We start from the raw sequence: 23,535 nt of genomic DNA, 5'->3' as shown, positions 1-23,535 counted from the left end.
AATCACACACTGTTCAAATTCTGTTACGTTTTGTTGTATGCTCATAGCTAATGACATGCAATAGAACAGCGTTATTTTTCTCTCCAGTACTGTTTCGTCTAGTCCCGCCCTACTGTGCTGTGATTGGCTAGTGCTCGTTGTTCTGGCAGAAAGCCATTAGGGAGTCAGGTGACATAGTAAAGAGTGACAAAGCCCACACAGGGAGGAGACAGGGGTTGATTTCCCGTGTGAAACCAAATGTTGACTTATTATTTTTACAGTTACAGATAATTTACTTATTATTTTCAGTTTTCAAACACAACTTGGTTAGGTTGATCAGGATTAAATTATAGCCTGTCACGCTTGCATCGAGGCAGTGAGTTCTAGCCAGTCACAGGAGAGTAGGGCAGGACTAGGTGAAACAGTCTTGTGGAAAAAAAATAATGCAATAAAACATGCTCACTTGGTGTAATTTTCACAATGTAGGAGTGAAAGAGTAAAAAAGGCACCCCTGATTATCAGCTAATGCTCATCAGTCCCCGGGACCATCTCTACTCTCACCATCATCACTTCACGTCACCTCTCCACGTTATTTCATTTAAACAATGCTCACATTTATTGGTTCTCACGGTCTCTTTAACATCAGCCGTGTCCCACCACCTTTGATTTCTTTGTTTAATTTTGTGACTTCAGCCTTTGTTTTTAATTTTCTTTTTTCCCCCTTTTTCTTATGTGTAATTCTCTGTTTTGTCGTTTGTTTGTTACGTGGCGGTGGTTCACTGTTGGCTGGTTGTGTGTGTGTCGTCACGGTGGGTGTTATCTAGGTTTGGCCAGCACAGTCATTTGCACTCAACAGTTTCAAAAGATACCGCTGGTTCCTCCGGCGACGGTTGCCCCTGCCAACGCGGTAGTCAACGGCAACGACACCACGTTCCATCAGATCCATATCCTGCCTCCACCGCCTCCTCCTCCACCACATTCCCATCAGCCACTGCTTCCACTTTTCACTTCCTTTGGCTATAACAAGTCGCCCGTGACAACTCCACAGGGAGACACACCCACTGCCCCAGGTACACGCCCCCTTTTTCATTATTCTTCTTATTATTCTTCTTATTCTTATTATTATTAAAGCTTCAAAAGATGCTTTCCTCGTGTTTCCAGTATAAAAACTCTATTTGTGATTGGTCATGTAAGATTGTAATTAGTGTTTTAAGTGTTGTTCTGAGAAGGCATCCATTGAAGTTTTCTGTTATGGATCATTATTTATGTAATTTTGTGTAATTGTGTTGCTCATACTGTATAACTTTTGTTTTTCTGTTTTGGCTGTTGTCATCTCCATTACTGAGAGTTAGCTCACAGACAGGAGTCCAAAGCCACATGTGATGAAAGATAAAAAATTCTAGAAATATTTCTTGGTTATTGCACTTAAAATATGTAAGAAGGTCACTTGAACTGTTGTTTTAAAGCTCCAATTCCACATTTGAAGTGTTTCATATTTGGATACAGTCCAAATGTGATTTAATACACTTTTATTTACACTTAGCCACACATTGTACTGTCAGTGCGTCTCTGTCAATTGCATCTATTGTGGTTTTCCTCGGCTACAAGAGGCTGGTAGTAATAGAGATGCCAGTAAAACTATTTTACTTTTTACTGTGGTGAAGCTTACTGATGGTAGCAGCACCGCCAGCAGTTTCTGTTACCGTCATTACCGTAGCTACTGTCATTTTCAGATAGAGTGAACACAGCACAGTGCAGCTTTCATTAGTCACAAGTGAGCATATTTCTACTGCTCAAAGAGAGGCAGCGTGGCCGCAGCAGGATCAGAGAGCCCTCGCTCCGTGGCCATGACCCGCTATGTTAATATTAGTTAGTCGACCTGCTGGAGCGCGGATAGTTTGTGGGTGCTGGGTCGGAAACTCGCTGCATCGGCATCGCCCACGTTCGGTCTTTCCTCGCGGGTTGAGGAAAGATTGCAGCTCGGCTCGCGATGTTTCTCATTAGTGGAGTGGAGGTAGTGGGCAGAGGGGCGGGCGATTAACAGTGCCACGGCCCGTCGCTGTGACAGCCTGAGCCCTCCTCTTTCACTTCATAAGAAATCAGTACATGTATGAAAACATGAATGGATGCACAAAACTTAAGAGAACACTAAGACCTGCAGATCACCTCTCTCTCATGCACACAGGACACTATAGTTGCACTGATCAGGGATCAGATAAAAGCTACTCTTGCTGTAATGTGATAGGTAGATAATTTGCCAATGTTAGTGTTATTTCAGTGCCTGTAAGGGGCTTCTTCCACAGACCACTGACTGATGTGGCTGCTCACTGCACTTTAATTGTAATCTTTAAAGCTTGTAGACTTTTTCTATGTGTCAAATAGCTCTCTGATCATGATAGTGTGGCTAAGTGTAAATGAGATATTACAGTTTTAATAATTAAATAATATATGAATAATAATAAAATAATTATTTCATAAAATCAAACCCCATTTTTTCAATGCAGTAGACATTCAATGTATTTACATTCTGTCACCTCTCCTCTATATAGTTGTTTTCTTAGTAAGTGGATTCCTACAATGGATTCAAGTTGCCTGCAAGTAATTTGTTTGTAACTCAAGGCTGAACCACAGCTTTGGCCTTTTTGACCCTTGAAACCAGCTGCTTCATTTCAGGGCTGCTAATGAAACGAATGCCTCGTGTTTAATGAGGCTCCATAGGGCCAAAGTCAAACAGGAAAACACCTAAAGCACTTTATTTGAATAATGTATTCGCCGCTCGCTCTGTAATAAGACGTGTCATGCCCCTCTCCTGCTTAGCATTTCTGTCAATAAGGACACAGCTTTGTAGGAAAGGAAGAAGGGGCAGATAAAGTAATACTGATGCAGTGTTGTGAGCTTTCAGGATAGATGTGAGGTGGAAGCTCACCTCTTTGCCACAGACCTCTGTTCAGTTCAGTTAAAAGTCTTGGTTCCTTGTGTTTCGCCGTTCTTTTTTTTTCCTTCCTTTGTTCCTCTTTGTTCTTTCCTCCTCCCTTGTTTATCAGTGTCCCAACCTCCGAGACAACCCTGCTAGTTCCTGAAACACACACGTCACACACAACTCTCTCCTGACCAGACTGTGTCCCACCGTGTTTTCCTGTTCTGTCCTCGTCCCGAGCGTTTTTGTCACGTCTGATCATTTTAACACTACTTTTACCCGCCTTGCACTTTTACCCCGAGTGTGTGTGTGAGTATGTGTGCTGGTGATGAAGGGTGGGAATACTTCAAGTAAAAACTGAGCGTCTGCACCAGGAGGTGGAGTGGAAAACAACCCCAATGAGTCTCAGTGTCGTATTCCTTTAAGTAAAAACATCCTTTTTTTCTGGGAAGATTATTGCTTTAATGACAGTTAAGTTTGTCAGAGGAGATGTCGTTTTAAAAGAAGCTTTTCTGACACTGACGGGTGATATTTTCTATAGATACAGTATCTGGAATCACGTTAATTCAGCATTTAACAGTGTTTAGCTCTTGCACAGCCATCCTTGGATTCTCGAACACAAGGTATTAAAAAATACATGCTGAAATTATGTATTACATGCAAAGATTTGCAAGTTACAAAATGTCAAGTGTTACGTAAGAGACCCAAATACATTGTTGGAAAATGTCACCCAGGATGTTCAGCAGGTAAGGCGCTCACTGACTGTAAACTGTGTGAATGGGAGCCTTCGCTGGACACCATTTTGTTCCTCCAGGAGAATAAATCCCTGCAGACAAATTTCCTGTCAAACTGCTCCAAAAACGGAGCAGCACCCCAAAAAAAATACAACGCCTTCACTCATAACTATATATCAGGTCAGTGCATCAGTTAAAAACAGCACATTTCCCAAGATTCGAGTGATATCAAAGGCTGTTCAGAGTCTTTGAAAGCACAGTGTTCAGCCTGTTGTCTGAGGTCACTTGGAGGGATGCAAAATGGCCACAAGAAGGAGCTGCAACATTACATGAAAGCAAATGGAACTTTTCAATGTGTGTGTTTCTCTGGAGCACTGTCGGCTTACACATATAAACCATTTATAAACCCTTATTAAGACGGTTATAATGGTTTATCACACTCTCCAAATGCACTACAGCAGCCCCATTCTGACAAGGCTTGCATATATAATCACACACATATGGATGCATTATATATGTATGTGTACGTACATTACGGCATGTATGTGTATATACACAGATATACATGTTATAGATTTATTTATGTACTATGGGTATATAAATGTTTTCATATATCTATATATATATATATATGCTGTATTTTTTCTGTGTACGTGTGTGTGAGCGTGTGTGTGAGAATGAGAGTGTGGCGTGTGAGTGAGCGTGAATCTTCTATATCCTTTTAGAAGAACCTCCCTTATCCGCCTTTACCCCATCACCCTGCTCTCCTACCGGCCCCTCTGTAATTTGTGTCTTTTTCGCGGATAGGTTTGGAATATATTGAATTAACCACACTTCACGCTTCCTTTTCTAGAACTATCAAGCAGATTACGACGCCTGTAATCTGCTAAGTGAACTCGTAGAGTCAGTGAAGTGAGGTACTTTGCTCACAAACACTGCGTGTGCTGCACTGGCAGTTGCAGCAGGAATGTCCAGCACTGCACATTTTAGATGACCGACACAACTATGTGACAGAAACCAATTCTAAGTCCTTCAGATTTAGGGATGCATAAAAGCTTGAGCCTGTCTGAGAACACGTTAGCCAACTTGATGGGGTAACAGTTTGTCAGTGTTGTATTTCCAGCTTGTTCCGCTGCTGCAACGGTGACAAAAATACAAATTTTTGATCGCAAAAGGGGAGAAAAGCTTCCAAGGCGAGGTTAGGGTCGGTTAGCGGCTAACAGTGGTGTTCTGTGTTAAAGGTTGTCGCGGCTCAGAGGCAAGTCCTCACAGCTCTCCCACCCCGTCCAGCGGGCCCCATGGAGGCTCCAACGAAGAGATCTGGGTACTGCGCAAGCCCGTGGCAGGTAACTAAGCCGCGCTGCGCTGAGCCCTCAATCCCCGACTCCTTAAACTTTGACCAGGGGTCAAACAGTATCTGACGTCCGTTCAAAAAAGGCTTCTCTGCCTGGCACCGCCTTGCAAGCGTCCCCAAGAGCAGAGTCCATCCATCCATGCATTTCTTTGAGCTGAATGACGTTGTTTGAAGGCTTTCAGATACTCTTTGACCTGCTCCTGACGGTCCCCCATGTCCTGCATACCCCTCCATCTAAAGCTTACCTGAACTCAGCGGCCTTATGTGTAGGACTGCAGCCATCTGCATTGGTCTACGGTCTGTGTGTCTTTCCAAATGGATGTATGGAGATGTTTTCATGTGAGAGAGCACAAGAGAAGTTAGGAAAGAGAGAGAGGAAGAGTGAGAGAAAAGATGTGTGTGTGTGTGAAAGCAAAAAGTGTGTCCTGTTTACTCCACACTGTTTGTCGCTCAGTCTTCCGTCACCCTGTCCGTCCTTCTGTCCGTCCTGTCCATTCAACCACACGCTGCCCAGTGCATTTCAATGGAGAGTCACACCTGTTGCCACGTTGCTTTGGATATCAGCTAAACCACTCAATGTGTGTGTGCCTGTGTGTGCGTGTGTGTGTGTGTGTGTGTGTGTGTGTGTGCGCGCGCGCACGCGTGACTGTATGCATCCATCTGTTTGTTGCATGTGTGCATCTGTATGCACAAAATCTCTACGTATTGTTTGGGCGGCTGCATGCGTGCGTGAATGCGTGTGTGTGTGTGTGCGCGTGCGTGCGTGTGTTGCAGGTGGAGACCGCAGCAGTGTGGGTAGTTCAGGCAGCGTGACCAGCGTGAGGTCGTCAGGCAGCGGTCAGAGCGCCGGCAGTGCAGCACACATCCTCCACGCACAGGCCGAGGGGGTAAAGGTATGATACATACACACACACACACACACACACTATAAAATACTGCCACAGCATACGCTCTGCAGCCTTGTTTTGTTAGTTCATTCGTGTTGTATTAGAAGTGGTGCACATTAATCGTAATGAAAGCCGGGAAAATGAATAAAGATGTCAGTGTTGATTTTACAGATCGGTTATTTCACCGTCATGTCGCAGGAAGTTTCCTGTAAAGAGCTAATTCGTGTTTAGCAGGTTCAGCTCAGTTTCAGTTAATTGCTAGTGTAACAGCGAGTCACAGCATGGCGAGCATACATATGCGAAGAATTTATTCATTCAAATTTTATAGTCAAAAATGAATTACTGTGGTGGAGAGTAACAGTATATTTTTATTAAGTTCACAAGTGTACTACTTTGTGATTTTATGCAACTTCATGCTTCTCCACTGTATTTTAGAGGTAAATATAGCACTTTATCTCTCACTAAATGTATCTGGCAGCTGCAGACTCTCGTTACTTTTACATCTTACATCTTTTACAGCCTTAAAAACACAACAAATAGAATGCATTGTTAAAGCTTAAACCAGTGGTTCCCGGCCATTGGGGCATGTGACCCCTTACATAAAACTGTGTCTGGTTGGTTTTACTTTTAATCCTTTAAAGGCCCAGTGTGTGGGAATTAGGAGGATCTGTTGACAGAGGTGTGATATAACATTAATAGTTATGTTTCCATTAGTGTGGAATCACCTGAAAATAAGAACTGTTGTGTTTTCATTAGCTTTAGAAGGAGCTCTTTATATCTACAGAGGGAGTCCACCATGTTGTACCGCCATGTCTCTACAGTAGCCCAGAACAGGCAAACCAAGCACTGTCTCTGGAGAGCGCCTTTCTTTAATGTTTTTCATGGCCACCGTAGGAGAGATGTATTCAGTTGGTTGCAATCTGCAACCTCACCACTAGATGGCACTTAACCCTACACACTGGACCTTGAATCCATTTTAATGATGATACTTGTGTACTTTTACTTAAATCAAGGACCTTTGCTTCTAGTTTTGTAGTTTTTACATCAGATTTTTTCACTCCACATACCGATAGCTGAGCTTTGGGTATTGGCCTTTACTGAGTACTGATCCGATACCAGCGTTTAATTAATTAGCTCTATCCCACTCTCTTCCACACAGTGGATTTTTTTTTATGTGTAAGGGAACATCAGGCTTGACTTGAACATTGGTTTTCCAACTTTTTAAAATAAAATGCAACAAATAAATAGAGAGATATAAATGTACTGAATTCTTATTTATTAAAACAACGGTATCCAATACCAGATCAGCCCATTGCCACCGATCCAGCTATTTGAGTCAGTATCAGACCGATATCTCTGCTCTAAAGTCAGCAAATCTGCTTCATCACAACTGTGTGGGTGTGTTTGGATCAGATTTGATTGGCGGGGGGTTGGCAAAATAAGCAAACCAGCCCACAACTGTCATCACATTTTCATTCAAGTGTTGCTCAATCCTGATTGGTGCACAGGACTATGTTGCATCACGTTTTGCCAGTTGAGTCCTGCCCCTTCAAATTAGTGAGAAAACCATGGACAAAACACAAAAAATACACAAATGACTTGAAATAATTGTTCTCACTTTGGCACAACATTTAGTCTTAGTAAGAAGCTGAATGGGGAAATAGGTTTTCAGGGCATTTAAGGGAGCAAATAAACTGAATACTTCCACCTCTAATGAATAATGAATGAATATGTATTTGGGTTTTAATGAAGCAGTTCTTTCAAGGAAATTCATGTTTATCCTGTAATTAGCACAAAATTACATACAGCAGTTCTTTCTGGGGAAACTTCCCAGGCATAATGATGAACTATGTAATTATTAGGAAATTATGGCTCTGCTAAATAAAGCATTACCGATGTAAACAAAGTCACTAAATCACAAAAAGCAATGAGAAGTGAGAGAGCAAACATATGCACACACAGGAGACGGCGGCAGTGGAGAATCATGAATTCAGATGCTTTCACACAGAACCTGATCGGTCGCTGGATGTTGGAATGACCATGAAAATGATGGGAATCACATGCTGTGGCCATATCTCATAGTACAGACTTGAAGAATCTCTACCAAGGAGCATTAAAGCTGTTCTGGTGGTTCATCACTCCTCCCTGCGCTTTAACACACTCTCAGATACACACATACACGATTTGCTAGTGATGCAGCCTGAAGCACTAGAAACTACAAACTAATTAAAGGGCATTAATTTAATGATAATTTGCTTCACCACAGCCCTACTTGGTCTGATATGACCAGAACCTTGTAGTGGTACTTTTTTCAACTTGTGATAATGTTGCTGTAATTTTTATCACATCATCAAGCATACCGTTCCCTGCTTGTGATCCTGATGACGATGAAACTTTTTGGAGATCAAGGGAAATTCAATCTACCATTATTTTGTAATTACCACTTGTGGCCACAGTGGCTGCTGTTGGGCAAACATTACATAGTCCTGGACCAAAATCTCCTTAAACATTATTTCACTATAGCTGCACTAATGTATACTTTTGCATTAACGCTGAATGATGTGAAGGATGTGTAATGTTAAAATTGGAAATGATCACCCACTCTGCATTTCCTCTGAGCTCCATGGAGCATTTTAGCATCTTCCAGCTCATTGTTTTGGTTTTAGTGTGCTGTTTTGATGCACTCTCACCGCTCACATCACCCCTGTCTCCAGCAGTAGCAGGCAGCTGTTTTCAGTGACAAACCTCTGGTAAACACACCGCTCGCTCCCTGCCCAGCACAAAACAGCAGGCAGATGAAGGTAGCACCTAGCTGGTGAACATTTAGCAGCTACAGCGCCAGACCTTTTTCTCAGGAGTTGGTGGGAGCCAAAAACAGAGCTACAAGGAGAGTTACTATTGGATTTGCAGCCAGAAACACGACTCCAAATGAGGGCTGATGTTGCTCCACGTCCGCTGGATTGGCAAATAGTCAATGGTCGGGTAAAGACGGAATCGTGCTCCTCACAAGGTGGTGGAAGGTTGTTGTGGGTAGCTGTACGTTGCAAAGGCTCACAAAGGAGCCGATTGGCACAACTAGTGCGCAACTATGTGTCAAGCAAGTTGATTGTTTGATTTGATCAGGATGTGGGTTTGAAACGGAGGTAATGTGAATGTACCACACCTACGTACAGCCAGGAGTAGAAATCCCAGCTTACTTATTACAGCCAATGCAACAAAATGAAAGTTGCTAAGTGCCTGTCAGAGTGAATATATTTGTGTTTGTGTATTCGCAGCTTCTAGCCACAGTTTTGTCCCAGTCTGCAAAAGCCAAGGAGCATCTACTGGAGCAGTCCAAGTCTGTGGAGCAGCCTGCAGGTAAAGAGAGCGATCCTTTGTAAAGCTTGGTCTCTGTGTTTGACTCTTGAGAAGTTTATTTACTGCAGGATTTCAGACACACATCTTTTTGGCATGAGTTCACAGTAACACAGCCACTGTACTAGCACGTGTTGAAACTGTGAAACTGATGAGAATGAGAGGAAGGGAAATGTTTAGCATTGAAAGAAAAGGGTTAAAACTAGGGAGAATAAGAGTCAGGTAAGAAAAATAAGTCATAATCCACTGCTCTTTTAAAAATATGACATTATATCATTTACCACACAGACACTCACACTTATGCACACACAGATCTTGGCTGGTTTAACAGACAGATGGCCAAGGCAGGGGATGTAGGAGGAAGTGTAGAAGGGTGTGATTGGTTAAGTAGGTTTGTTATATCTTGGAAAGCTAGAATCTGATTGGTTCAAAAGCAACAAAAGAGACTGACCAGAAGTCAGTTGGTGGAGAGGTCAGGTTGAAGGCAAGTAAGCTCATCTGTGGATCGATCGGACGTTCACGGCGACAGGGCCACAGCTTGAAACTGGCCAATGGTATTTCTCCCAGCAGGCTCCGCCAGCTCCTCTCGGACATCAAGCCAATCAGGCTGTCCACTGCATGAAGCGCCGCCCTACGACGCCACGGCAACCAGGAAGGGGGAGGGGCCAGGCGAAGGGAAGGTAGGACAGTCCCAGACTCCCCCAGATCCAGTCCTCTCTCCCTCTTTCATCCAAACATACAGTCACCACTATCAACATCTAACTGCAGCATGATGAGAGTGTAGCTCGTCAGTCACCTCAACCACAAGCCTCTCACTTTTATACCCACACCCACACACACACACACACTGTATTTATTTATACACACACACACACCAAGATGTCCCAGCGGTTTCTCTCGCAACTGGCCTCGTCCGTGCTGCGAGTGTTCGGATGCAGCCATGACACGGTGAGTGTGTGAATGAAGATCTCCGGCTTGATCTTGTACGAATCTGTTAACAAGAAATCTTGTATGTGTGTGTGTGTGAGAGTGAGTGTGTGTGTGAGAATCCTGTCCTCTTGTTTATCCGCTACCTGCTATCCATCGTTCTTCACTCCTTTTAGTTGCAGCTTCTCTTCCTCCATTGCAGTATTTTTCTTCTTTTGCAGAGATAATTGTCTCTCAATTGATGGTTGGTAGGTGCGCCTCAGGCGAGCATAACTCTAGTTGAGATATCGCTGCGTGCGTGTGTGTGTGTGAGTGTGTGTGTGTATGTTTGTGTGTGTGCGTGCGCTGGCAGGTGCCCAGCAGTGTGCATGTCGTGGGCGGACTAGCTCAGCACAAGAAGTGTGAAATCTGAGCTTACACCATTTACAGTAAGCTGTTATTTACTGTAAAGTGTCTGTGTGTGTGCGTGTGTGTGTGTGTGTGTGTGTTTGTATACATGTGTGGGCCCACATTTAAGTTCATGTCTCATTGTATTGCAATTCCAAGCTTGATAAACCAATGAGCATATTTAAATAGCAGGGGGTCGTGGTGGTGGTGTGTGCATTCCTACAGTACGTGTGTGTGTGTGTGTGTGTGTGTGTGTATGCGTGGTGTCATGTAAGCCATGTTCTCACAGCCATCTGTTAGCTGAAGTCCCGATTCCTCAGAACCCATCGTCCTAATATTTCCCTCGGCAGGGTAAAGAGGAGGAAAGATAGGAGGGAGAACCAATCAGCTTGGAGGGGCAGTGCGGAGAGGGAGGGTCTCGGGGTAAAATGAAGAAGAGACGAAGAAGACGAGGAGACAGGCAGAACAGAGACAGACAGGAGGGATGTGGGACTTTAAAGAGACCCTGTAGCTGTGTTCCCTGCAGTCGCCGCTCAGCATTTAGAGCAGGACACTGCAGCAAATCAATCACGATTTAAAGCGGGCTGTATTTCTGTGGTCGCTTACAGCTGGTTCTCAGTAACTACGAGCTAGTGATTTCCAAAGTCAGGCTGCACCATTAAAACTCAGTGTTGATGAGTTTTCTTGTTGGCAAATGTGTGATATTAAGTGTGTACACGTCTCTGATATGTTTTGTTTAGATACTTTCCAGCTTTAAAGTGTGACATGTGGACTATCCTGCTGATCTGAATCCCTTGCTGTAGCATTTGAGATATTGTAGGCAGGGCCTTTCTCCTTCCTAACTTTAGCCTGGTTTTCCCTACAGGGCCAAGCAGGACTAACCTGGGCTAAGTCATTGACTTTATCAGGAGCCGGCCACGTTATATTGCCAATGAATTCTTATAATGAGCCGTAAATGTATAAGGATTAGTCTTTGTGGCATTAGTAATGATGTACTGACAGGCATGTTGAACAGTTTCCTGCTACAGTATCTGAATGGCGGCTCCTGTTTGGCCCTGCTGAGAAAAAGTGGCTGTTGCAGAAGCAGACATGGAGCCAGTGACAGCATGCCCCCTGTCTTCTCTCCCGTAGAGCTCAGAGGCCGTTGTCCAATGGCTGAGCGACTTTCAGCTGCAGGTCTACGCTCCAAACTTCCTGGGCGCTGGGTATGACTTGCCCACCATTAGCCGAATGACCCCGGAGGTAAGGCAACAGAACCCTGACCCCTGAACCCCAGAGAGGTGACAGGCACCTCCAAGGACCACAATGGAAACAAGTCTGCGCGACTTCGATTTGTGCTGTCCTTGATGCTTCCGAGATGCATGTTTATCACTTCCTTTAAAAGCCTAAATGAGCACAATTAAACCAATCAACTAAACTGATCTCAGCTCTCCTTTCCCTGCCCAACCTGTCCTGACTGAACCTTTCACTTCTCACCCATGACCTGATACTGACCTCTCACTGACCTGCATGTTCAAGTCCAAAAACTGCACAATACAATTTCCAAAAATGCTATGGTCATGTCTTTGGTAATGATGCATTTTTACCAAAATAATACTAAATAATACTACTTTAATAAAGTAGATTCAAAATATTTAAAAGACTGAGTGGATTCCAAATGCACAGCGATTGAAGCATAGACAATAATAAAAAAAAAAACAAATAGATAGCCAATGAACTGAAAAATTATAAATGTTTGACATTGTAGTTTAGAAAACATGTTTTTTCACTTCCTTGTCAAAGGCTGCTTAGCTTAGCTTAGCACAAAGACTACGTGTTAACAATCTTATGTCTGAAGCTAAGCTATCGGCTGCTGGCCGTAGCTTCATTTTTACTGTATAGGCCTCATCAATCATTCCATCTAAGTCTAGGAAAGGAAGCAAATAACTTCCCTCTCCAAAACTATTCCTTTAAAAATGCTACATTTCCAGTTACTTTGAGAAAGATGAAAGATGAAATCCTTATAAAATTAATTAGCATAATATATGTAAGAACTATGGTGCAAAAGTAACGCAGAGAGGAGATACAACCCCACATAAAATGAAACATAATGAGATTAAATTATTATTAGAGTGCTTTGGTCCACCAGCCTGCGCATCCAATGTACTGCTGACACAACAGAAAACCTTAAGACTGCCAGTGACACTTTCAGTTTGTTATCTGCCAAGCAAGAAACATCAGAAAGCAGAAGGAAATTAGTGTTGGTGAAGCATCCAAAGACATATGTTTCTCACAAGTTAGTGGAGACTAAACCAGAGCTAAAAGGCCATTAAATATATTAGCAGCTTGGGTCAAGGGCCAGATCGTGACATAGGATGGATGCTAATGTTGCTCCTTGTGCGCTGGCTGTGTTAGCCTACATTTGCTAACATGTTGTCCACAACAACAAGATGTTTGTTGCATAACTGTGGGTTACAGTGAGTCTCCCTGCCCCCTTGTGGGGTTTTCTATAAAGATGTGGCCCTTGACAAATCATGGAGGTATAATGAAAAATGCAATTGAGTTGCATTATGGGAAATGTAGGATCCTGTTTTTGTAGTTACAGGCTAAAAGTCAGATGTGTCAGACTCTGCTGCTTTGAGTTTTGGCAGTTCTTTTTCAAACCTGTCTCTTGTGAGTCTCCAAACGTATTGAAAATGCAGTGCTGAACTGCTGAAGTGCCCCTTTAAACTAAATATTTACAAGCGTGGATAGAAGATCTCGTTATATTGCATCCTATGTGCAAACGGCACCAGGCAGGTTGATTAAAAAAAAAACAGCCAGACTTCAGTCTGATTTACAAACTGGAGCTAAAACAGAAATATTCAATCAAAAAAACAAGAATGAAAGAAGCTCAGTATATCCACACAGCCTCCTGACCCTCCCATCACCTTCAACACTGCTGCTGCTGCTGCCTGCTCGGAGGCACGAGGCACACGCTCTCTTCCACACTCACCTACATACGAATAATTTATAGCATATTTAAATTATTTGTATATACACATACACTCCGGTGCTGCGCATGCAGAGCTGAGCTGATTTTAAAAGGGTTTTGTTACCAGAGGTGTGCCGCAGAATCTAGACTTCTTCTGCACATCTGCATAAGATTTAAGAGTTATGCAATCGTGTGTGCGTGTGTGTTGCGATTGTTCATGTATGTTTGTGTTGTTGTGAGTCCACGACCACTGAAATACACGGAAACTACAGTAAGCAGACAACGACAGGATGGTGCACTGGCCACTTCCAAATAAATCTGCACAGTAACATTTTTATTTCACTTAGTTTGCATCCAAGTATGAGCTTGTTTACTTGAGCTGACAGAGGTAAAAAGCTGAATTTTTCTTGCAGATGCTTCCTTTTCACTGCAGACATTTGCTTTTGCTTTCTTTGCTTTTCTCATGATTTTGAGACATTTACATTTCTGCTCTATTCTCCTCAACTGGCAGAAGCTTTCATCAGGTGTCACGCTGTCACTTTGTGTTGCAAGTTTTCCTCTGTGTGTGTGTGTGTGTGTGTGTGTGAGGGAGAGAGAATGAGAGAGTTTGCTGGAGACTTTAGATCACTTACAGGAAAAGCCTGATCGTGCCACAACTGTATCTTACTGTGTGTGTGTGTGTGTGTGTGTGTGTGTGAAGGATCTGACAGCGATTGGGATAACTAAACCAGGTCACAGAAAGAAGATGACATCAGAGATTAACAAGCTAAGTGTCACCGAGTGGCTGCCTGAGCAGAAACCTGTGAGTAAAATCCAACACACACATCAACACTATGGTTGAGCGACCAGTTAGATTCTCGGCCTGTTTTCAGCGGCAGGCTACCAGCGTCGCCACTGTCGGCCAGCCCGGTCAGCTGTCATGTTTCTGGTGTTCCTATAGGCCAGTCTAGGAGAGTGGCTGTCTGCTATTGGCCTGAGCCAGTACCACCAGGTCTTAGTGCAGAACGGCTACGAGAATATCGAATTCATCACCGACATCACCTGGGAGGACCTGCAGGAAATAGGCATCACCAAGCTGGGTAAGACATACAGATATATGTGTTTTGCATCAGACCACCATGATAGCTCCAGAGTCCCCTTCAAAGCACTGGAGTCTGCATGTGTCAGGGTCTGCCATCAAGATTCAGCACCATGGACAGCAATAGGTGCTAGGTCTTTGCTAGCTTACTGAGCTAACCTCACAGTGACTGAGCCCAGGGTCAGACCATGTCATCTGTGGTAAGGTAATAATCCGGGGTAATCATTTAATAAGGTGACAGCTGCCCTGTAGCACATTAATAATGAATGTGTTCCAAATAATCTAGCATGACACCACATACATGCTGCATAGGCAGCCCACAAACGGGCAGATGTAGTAAAAAGTTATCAGACAAGTCAAAAATCTAACTGAATAAAGGTGGATACTTGTCCTTCAACAAGACCGAAAAAAGGAAAAAGAAAGAGGTGAAAAATGGAAGGAGCTAGTGAAAGATAAATAGAGGAGTAAATTCATCAATTACCCAACTGATCAGAAGCTTTGTTTCTTAAGATTTACATTTCTTTTTATACTCTGTTTCAATTATTTAACCAACAATATTGACTGTCCACACAAGCTGAGGGAGGATCTACATATGACATTATAATAATAGAAATAATAATAAAACTATGATTTTCTTTAGCCAAAAATAATTTTGAAATTAATCACATTTCCTCTATCTTAATTGATCGAGATTAATAATTCCAATTTTTCAACGTTTCAGGCCACCAGAAGAAGCTAATGCTGGCGGTGAAGCGACTGGCTGAAATGCAACGCAGCTCAGACGGGCGGGGCTCCCTCAGAAAGAAGCCCCCGCCAATCACACAGCAGCAGGAAGTCATGTCTACGGACAGCCCTCCTCCGGACGGTGAGTTAACAGATAAACGTCTGGCAATGATACACTTTTAATGCGTTTTCACAGAGTGTGTGCACGCCTCGTCTATTGAGATCTCTCAGTGGTCAAATGTTTTTATCTCAAAGTTTTATTTCTGCGCCGTCATGACCTGAATATTGATATTCATTTTAAGGGTTTCTTTCTCTTCCTGCAGAGGTAATGTCTCCAAAGATGAGCACCTTCCAGGACAGCGAGTTGAGCACCGAGCTGCAGAATGCCATGACCCAGCCAGGGCAGGAGGTCAGCAAAGCCCAGCGGACCCGCAGCCTCAGCAAAGACCATGATGAGGTCATGACAGGAGGTGGGGGAGGAGGAGGAGGTGGTGCTGGGCCACCGAAGAAGGAGGCGCGGACTATGAGGCAGCAGGGCAGCCAGGGCAGCACCTCCTCCTCTCACAGAGGCAGCGTGTCCTCTCAAGGGAAACACCGTCACTCCCACTCGCATTCCCAGCCTGCGCCTCCCTACACGCCCCCTCACACTCCCACCAAGACGAGAACCTCATCTTCCTCCTCCACCTCCTCCGTCCAGAGCACAGCTTCCCCGCAGGCCAAACACAAGCCGTCCCCTCAATTCATCCAGGGGGAGAGACCTCAGTCGCCGCGCTCCCACCCCCCTCAGTCTCCGACCCACCGCGGGGCCCCGTGTACGCAGCCTCAGCCTCAGCCCCAGCAGCAACAGCAGCCTCAAGTCCAGCCGCCGCATCAGGCGCACCCCCAGCACCACCCACAGACGCAGGTCATGGAGGTTAGGGAGAGTCAACAACCACAAGTCCCACTCCTCTGCCTCCCACCAGAGGCTGAGCTGGCTGAGGGAGAAGGAGCAGAGCCTTCGGCGCTCCAGAAGAAACGTGCCCACAGCCTCAACAGATACGCCGTCTCAGATGGCGAGTGTGACGAGAAGGCGGGAGGAGGTGGGGGTGGAGGGGGTGAAGGAGAAGCCGAGGTAGCGGGAGGTCAGGGCTCTGCCGCCATCAGAGGGGAAGGAGTTAAATATGCCACGGTGACCCACCGCGTCAGCCGCAGCCACTCCGTCCGCAACCAGGACAAGAACGTCAGCCGCAACCAGACGCAGTCCTTTGCTCTGCGTCAGAAGAAAAAAGGTCCGCCACCACCGCCGCCCAAACGCTCCAGCTCTGCCATCTCCAGCTCCAACTCCAACCTGACAGACGCCAACGCACAGCCGCACACGCACACCACCACAGGAGGGATGCTGGACGTGCCTTACCACCAACAGCGGCGGGCCAGCGACCTGGGGGTGTCCGTGGAGACGGGTGCTGTGGAGACAAGCAGTGTGGGCAGTGTGAGGAGCATTGCCGCCATGTTGGAGATGTCTTCTATAGGGGGTGGACCCAAAGGCATGGCCCTGCAGAAGAATTTCCTGCAGGTAGATAACACTTACATATACGCACTGTGAATGTATATATACACATCTGCCTCTCTAAAATGCAAAATATTGACCTTTATCTATGTAGTTAATGAGCTAACGCATAATCAACCAATTACATGCTTGTGTTTTTACCAGGTGGGGAAAACACGTGATGCCATTGGTCTGGACGGTGAAGTGGTGAACCGGCGGCGGACCATTAGTGGCCCCGTCACAGAGCTGGTGGCGGCTGCCCGGCGTGACCAGCCCACACCTTCTGCTTTCCCTCCTCCCTCCGCCCAACCTGAAACCTCCCCTGTCCCTGCAAATTCCTCCCCACCCCACCCTCCGTCCTCCCCGCACCCCAGCTCGGGAGGCAGTGGCAGTTCATCGGAGAACCTGCCGTTTGCAGAGGAGGGGAGCCTGACCATCCGCCGCCAGGGTCGAGGAGAAGGAGAAGGACAGGTAGCTATCTATATATATGTTTGTCTATCGATCTATCTATCAATCTATCTATCTATCGATCTATCTATTGTATCTACATTATCTATGTAATTTATGTGCTAAAATCAATTGTGCTCTGATGTATTACATATCCACAGTCAGCTTCTGTGTTCTGTAAGCTATATTTGTGCTACCATTTATCTATGTCGATGTGACTGTTTGTGCAAAAATAACCTCTTGTCATGAATGTATGAATTTTCCGTTAGTGTGTATTTTGTGTTTGTCTGCAGGGTGACGGCGAGGGTCCCCAGGGAGACGGGGGATACACGCAGGAGGACATCTCCAGGGTCGAAGCCACGGCCACCTTAAAACGACGCCCCCGCAGCTCCAAGCCCCACCCCAACGGCTCCGACTTCACCCTCCAAGAGTCGTCCACCGTCAAACGACGGCCAAAGAGCCGCGACAAGGAGCCCGAGGGCTTCGCGGACCTGGCCGCAGCTAATGGAGAGCCTGCGGGGGCTGGGCAGCAGAACACCATGCAGCCAGTACCCTACCAGAATGGCACGGCCACCGTGAAACGCCGCCCGGTGTCTGATACTGGAGTGACAGAGCAGCCGCAACCTCAACCTCAACCTCAACCCCAATATCAACCTCAACCGCAACCGCAAGTGACTGCTGCTCCTCGCAGGGACAGTGTGGACCAAGGAGCTCCAATGAGCAATGAAGGAGGCCCGGTGAGAAAAACAAAGCCTCCGGTCTCCCCGAAGCCTGTTGTGGCACAGATCAAGAGACAGGGAGGCCCGCAGACCCCCCCACACCCTGTCTCCAACAAGAGAGTCCCCCTGCCTGGCCCCGGGACACCTGGAAGTCCAGGTACTCGCATTGTATATGTGTGTGTTTGTGTCAGGTGGGGTGAGGATGGGGGTTGGGAATTTGAAATTTTCAGGTGGAATTTGCCTCACTGGAAGGTGGTGCTGTCATAAAGACGGACGAGACATGATTAATTGTGACGCAAGCCCCTCGATTCTGACATCAGAAAGGTTTGGACGAGGGGGTTTAGGGCGCACTTTGAAGCATGCTGACACCTTGAAACAACCAAAGCCCGTAAAGGTGTCAGTATGCTTGAAACAAACCCATTTGTGCTACATGTCGTCCGACCACGTAGGAAGACTAAAGATATCGCGCCTCTATTACCTCTACCACTAAGCAGGTCAGGAAAAATGACAGCACTCAGAAATACAGGCAACATTAGGAGGGTGTGAGGGAGGCAGTTTCAGACAAAGTTCAAACATTTGAAAGGCGCTTTGGTGGAAGCTTACTGACCTCTGCTGTCATGTTGTCACACCACTGAGCTACAGCTAATCAGAGGAGAGAACAGCTGTCTCAGAGGTAATGTATCAGGGTGCAGATGCCCGTCGGTGAACTGTTCTCTTCTGTCTCTCTCTTCCTTTCTGCAGTGGAAGGAAAGAAGATCCCTCCACCTGTCTCGCCCAAACCGGTGCCCCCGCCCACAGCGCCCAAACCGGCCAAGCTCATCCACTCCATGACCAGCCCGCCCTCCCCGACCCCAGCCCCTGCCCCGGTAAAGCAACACTCTGCGATGACCCGACAGACCAGCTCGCCCCCGTCCTTCCCCCCTTCCAACATCCCCAGCCCGCCAAACGCCAAGCCCCTGAGCCCATCTTCTCAGAGCCCCCACACGCCGCAGACCCCCACTACGCCACAGACGCCCCAGACCCCCGCCACTCCCAGCCCGACCCCACCGCCGGTCAAGCCCCCTCGCTCCTCCATCGGGGGCGTGTCGGTGGACAGCGGGATGACGGGAGGCGGAGTCACGGTGCCGGCCCCCGTAACGACGGACTTTGGTGTGGACTATTCGGTGCATCAGAAGCTGGAGGAGACGAGCGCGTCGCTGGCCGCGGCACTGCAGGCCGTGGAGGATAAGATACTGCGGCAGGAGGAGTAAGCAGCACGCGCACAGACACACTCACACTCACACTCATATTATCCTGAGAAAAAACACACTGGTGCTTTGAGCTAAATGATAACGTCAGCATGCTAACGTAATCACACTGACAGTGCTAACGATTTTACCGTGTATAATTTTCGCCATGTTCACCATCTTAGTTTAGTGTGTTAGCATGCTAACCTTTGCGGATTAACATTACACACGTCTGAGGGCGCCATGACCAGAGGACCACAATAGTTGAACCCTTTTAGTCTAGCGCCACCATCAGGTCAAAGTTTGTATTTGTCCAGTACTTTAGTTTATGACCAAATACCTGCAAAACCGATGACATTCCCCTCTGCCTCAGCTGTACACGCCACTATGCTGTAATGTGGGACTGACGGGGAGGGGGGCTTTAGCAAATGGTGAATTCACCCCACGTTTCAGCACGGATACTGCTGGCTGTGCACGTTTCACAGCAGGTCTGTCCACCACCACACACCACTGTGAAAACCAGAGCCAGCATCTTAATTGAAGGATTTGAAGTGCCCCCCATCAGTTGGTATAATGCTGTGCTTCTGTGTGTGTGTGTGTGTGTGTGTGTGTGTGTGTGTGTGATTTACTGCAGCTCTGTGGCTGAGCAGAAGACCACAGTTAGCATCCTCGACGACATCGGCAGCATGTTTGATGACCTGGCTGACCAGCTGGACGCCATGTTGGAGTAACCATAGAAACCGGTCAGCGTGTCTCCACGGCAACGCTGCGTCAGGAGTGACTCAGATGGCACAATGGGCACTATGCCTCTCTATCTCTATCTCCCTCTTTCTCCTCATCCTTCTCTCTCTGCCGTGCACAGCCCCCTCTCACTCTTCCCGTCGTCCACCCGCCGCTGCTCTGGAAAACCTCGTCTCTCCTCCTCTTCCTCACACCTCCTGCCGCTGACGATGAAAATGATGATGGAGCAGCGCCACAGGCCTGGACACACATGTGGCAGAGAGAGCGCGAGAATGACGACTGGACAAAGAGAGAGACACTTAAAGAGAAGAGGGTTGAAAAAAAGAAACGGACCAAAAACGACTGGGGTGGAGATAAAAAAAAAAAAAAAAACGATACAGAGATGAAGAAATGCAACAAAATAGAGGACTGCAATCAAAACGTGGGTCTTTTCAGAACTCCACATGGACTCAAATAAACTAAACTAATACTGATTGAAAAACCAACTGTGTAATGAATCATAGTATGGTATGTGTACATTCTAAGCATGGAGAGTTTATATCTAATGAAAAAGTCCTGCATTAGCACAGTAATATATAATATACGGATAAATATGAATCTCTAGCTCTTTGGTTTGATGTCTTGGTTCTGTGTAGAATGGTGACCTCTGGTGTTGTGACGATGTAAATGACTTGGTGGAAAGATTTTTATCTGTGACCAAAACGAGACTATTTAGCTCCTGAGGTGTGTGTGTGTGTGTGTGATAGAGGCAGTGTGACAGATGTGTGTACGTGAGCTTGCGAATTGTCGGAATTTCAGGCTCAAATTCAGTCTCCCGCCCTGGTTGCATCCATACACTCTGCTGCATCCTCATAATCGCCCTCAACACACACACACACATGCACACACACACACACACTCTTAGGAGAAGCACAATGACCCATGCAGCCAGCTTGCACACACACGGGAGCCTGCACAAGATAAATGTAAATGAGAGAAGGGGAGGAAGACTACAGCAGGTCGTCTGAAGGTAGATGTCGGGTCTTGAGGATAAAGGTTTGGAAAGTTTTGGAGAAGGATTTCAGGATGTTGTTAAAGGGGTCTGGAGTGCAAGGTTTCAGAGAGGCAAGGTAGAGGGAACGGAGTTGGCCAGTTTTTCAGGATACCTGCTGTTATTTCAGAAAAATACAAAGGTATAGCATCAAACTTCAGGTTTCCCACACTCAAAGCTTTTGATTGAACTTCAAATCAGTTTGTTATCAGAGAAACCTTTCGGTTCATGATTTTGTCAAATTCAAGTTTCAAGAACATGAATTCATCTTCTAAGACTTCTAAGTAGGGCTGCATTGAGCCAGTGTTTACAGATGAAAGATCACTTATCCAGTATTTATGTATTCTTTGATCCAAAATTTAAAGATCTCCACCAGAGGCTTTTTAAATACTCTGATGAATTGTGTCTGATATGTTTTTTCCATAAAAAAAAGTTCATTTACCTACTTAAAAAATCTTCCGTCATGGAAAAATCCAGAATGTATGAATATGCTAGTGTTTGTGTCCTCACCACTAGTTGAAGACGTCTCCTGCTTCACACATTTTTGATTTGAAATATACCGCGTCAGACTCATTGGAATGATTTTTCGGTAAGGTGACAGGAGGCCTGGGGGGGGCTGCGGTGCTAACACTCAGCCTGTCAGTCAGCAGCCGCCTTCAGTGAATGAATGTAAGTGAAAACACTGAATTTTGTGATAACATTGATGAAATGAGTCTGTCTCGGTCACGTCTGGTCGATACCGGATGCAGTTAATTAGGCCAGTGTCGGCCCTGATGCTGGTGCGTCCCTACTTTTAAGACCCTGTGTTCATTTTTCCATTTAAGATCCAGAACTTTCCCGAGTCTCTGTGTGGGATCCCTGAACTTTTTCCACCAGGAAATGGAAAGTCTGGGAAAGAAACCCCTTCCTGACACCTCGGTGGACAACCGTCCTCTTTCCATCCCTCTCTCTCTCTCGTCCCACACTCTCCTAACCGCCCACCCCGTGTTGACATGACAATCTACATCATCAACCTCATCGGCATCACCATGGTTACTACACGGTGTGTTGCCATGACAGTGCATCCATGGGATTTTTTTTTTTTTAAAGTGCTAAACTGGAGCGATCGGTGGCAGAGATCTGTGAAGCTGGGTGGTTTGTTTCAGTTTAAAGGGGCACTCCAGTCGTTCAGTATTGCACTTGCATAAAGCTGGGGGTCTGGTATGGGTCAAGCTCCAAAAGCACTGGATCCTACACTTCCCATGATGCAACTGAAGCGTCTTTCATCAGACCCTTTCTCCCTTGTAAACACCCATTTCTTTCAAACTCCATCACCCCAGTTTGTTTTGAAGGCTTTCAGTCAGAAATTTGCACTCCTCAAGCCCTTAGTGAAATAACCCTGATGACATCACTATGACAACATCAGGGTTATTCTGTTCAATTTGACAAAACTCCTCCAGAGCCACAGAGAACATTATGCGAGTGTTTTGAGTGCAGTGCCCCTTTAAGCTCCTCAAACCAGCCACAAACAGCGTCCAGTGAGGTACAACACTGATGCTCCACTGGCACCTCAGCTCATTAAGAAAGTCCCGCCGCAGCCACACTGCTTTACATACATGAATACGAATTCAGAGAATAGTTGTGGTATTTAAATTATGATCACATAGAGATTATATATATGGATATTTGCAAAAAAAAAAAAGAAATGTATTTATGATGTGTGTGTCATCCTGAAGACTATTTTTCAAAGTAAACAGGTTTAATCTGAGTGTCGAATCAGTTTGCTTCTCCATGCTTAAGTGGTCCGAGCTGAAGAATCATTGTAGGATACCATGTTGGGATATTTCCAGGAAGCGTTTTTTTTTTTGTGTACATGTGTCCAGGTGTGGCGATGTGTATAATACAAGCAATTCTTGTTGTTCTGTTTTATTATTTTTGTATTATTTTCGATGCAATGTTCTTTTTCTTTGAAACATGTGCCTTGCTTTGTGATTTTGGTCTGACTACAATACAGTAGATGGGTATGTACAATACGTGGGGATCTCTCTTGTTCTGTTTTGCTTTGTTATTTGATATGCCATCATGAAAAAGTACATTACCCCCCCCAGCATCACCAACGACATGTGATATTTGGAACATAAAAGCATCAGACCTACACAAAACCCAGGTGACCACATGTGATATCTCGCTGCTTCCTTGTTCACAATCAGTGTTTGGAATTCACACGCAGTCTTAATTTGTCCTTTAAAAGTGAGTCTTCTCCATCCGACTGAACAATTAGAAACAAACTACTCCAGTGAGACGGCTACACGGTGGACACTTCGCACAGTGCGCTCACATTCTTGCAGGAATGTGCAACATCTGGGTGTCCAAAGTTAGCTGCTACATTTTGGGAAATGTATTTATCTGCTTTCTTGCTGGGAATTTGAGACGGCTGTCATGCTTGTAGAGATAACACAGACTGGAGGAGGGGTTGTCTCGTGATTCTAGTCTTTGTGCTAAGCTACGCTAAACAGCTGCTAGCAGTAGCTTCATATGTAGCACACAGACATGAGAGTGGTATCAACCTGAATTC

At 45.6% G+C, this 23,535-nt stretch overlaps 1 protein-coding gene across 1 annotated transcript in view; it reads left to right on the top strand.

Moving 5' to 3' along the window:
- caskin1 (CASK interacting protein 1) overlaps positions 1-20,263 on the top strand; it is a 90,597-nt gene extending 70,334 nt beyond the window's left edge. Inside the window, exons 11-24 of the mRNA XM_041956689.1 lie at positions 804-1,049; positions 4,872-4,976; positions 5,759-5,877; positions 9,147-9,228; positions 9,793-9,905; positions 11,671-11,781; positions 14,193-14,294; positions 14,433-14,571; positions 15,292-15,435; positions 15,617-16,845; positions 16,984-17,289; positions 17,535-18,141; positions 18,726-19,230; positions 19,845-20,263. Coding sequence (XP_041812623.1) covers positions 804-1,049; positions 4,872-4,976; positions 5,759-5,877; positions 9,147-9,228; positions 9,793-9,905; positions 11,671-11,781; positions 14,193-14,294; positions 14,433-14,571; positions 15,292-15,435; positions 15,617-16,845; positions 16,984-17,289; positions 17,535-18,141; positions 18,726-19,230; positions 19,845-19,941 — 3,905 coding nt within the window. The 3' untranslated portion in view covers positions 19,942-20,263. The remainder of the gene's footprint in view (positions 1-803; positions 1,050-4,871; positions 4,977-5,758; positions 5,878-9,146; positions 9,229-9,792; positions 9,906-11,670; positions 11,782-14,192; positions 14,295-14,432; positions 14,572-15,291; positions 15,436-15,616; positions 16,846-16,983; positions 17,290-17,534; positions 18,142-18,725; positions 19,231-19,844) is intronic.
- Positions 20,264-23,535: the final 3,272 nt, after the last annotated feature.

This window comes from Chelmon rostratus, chromosome 17 (assembly GCF_017976325.1).
Source record: "Chelmon rostratus isolate fCheRos1 chromosome 17, fCheRos1.pri, whole genome shotgun sequence".
NCBI lineage: Eukaryota > Metazoa > Chordata > Actinopteri > Chaetodontiformes > Chaetodontidae > Chelmon > Chelmon rostratus.
The sequence above is the reverse complement of the archived record's forward strand: the minus strand, read 5'-3'. Positions and strand labels throughout refer to the sequence as shown.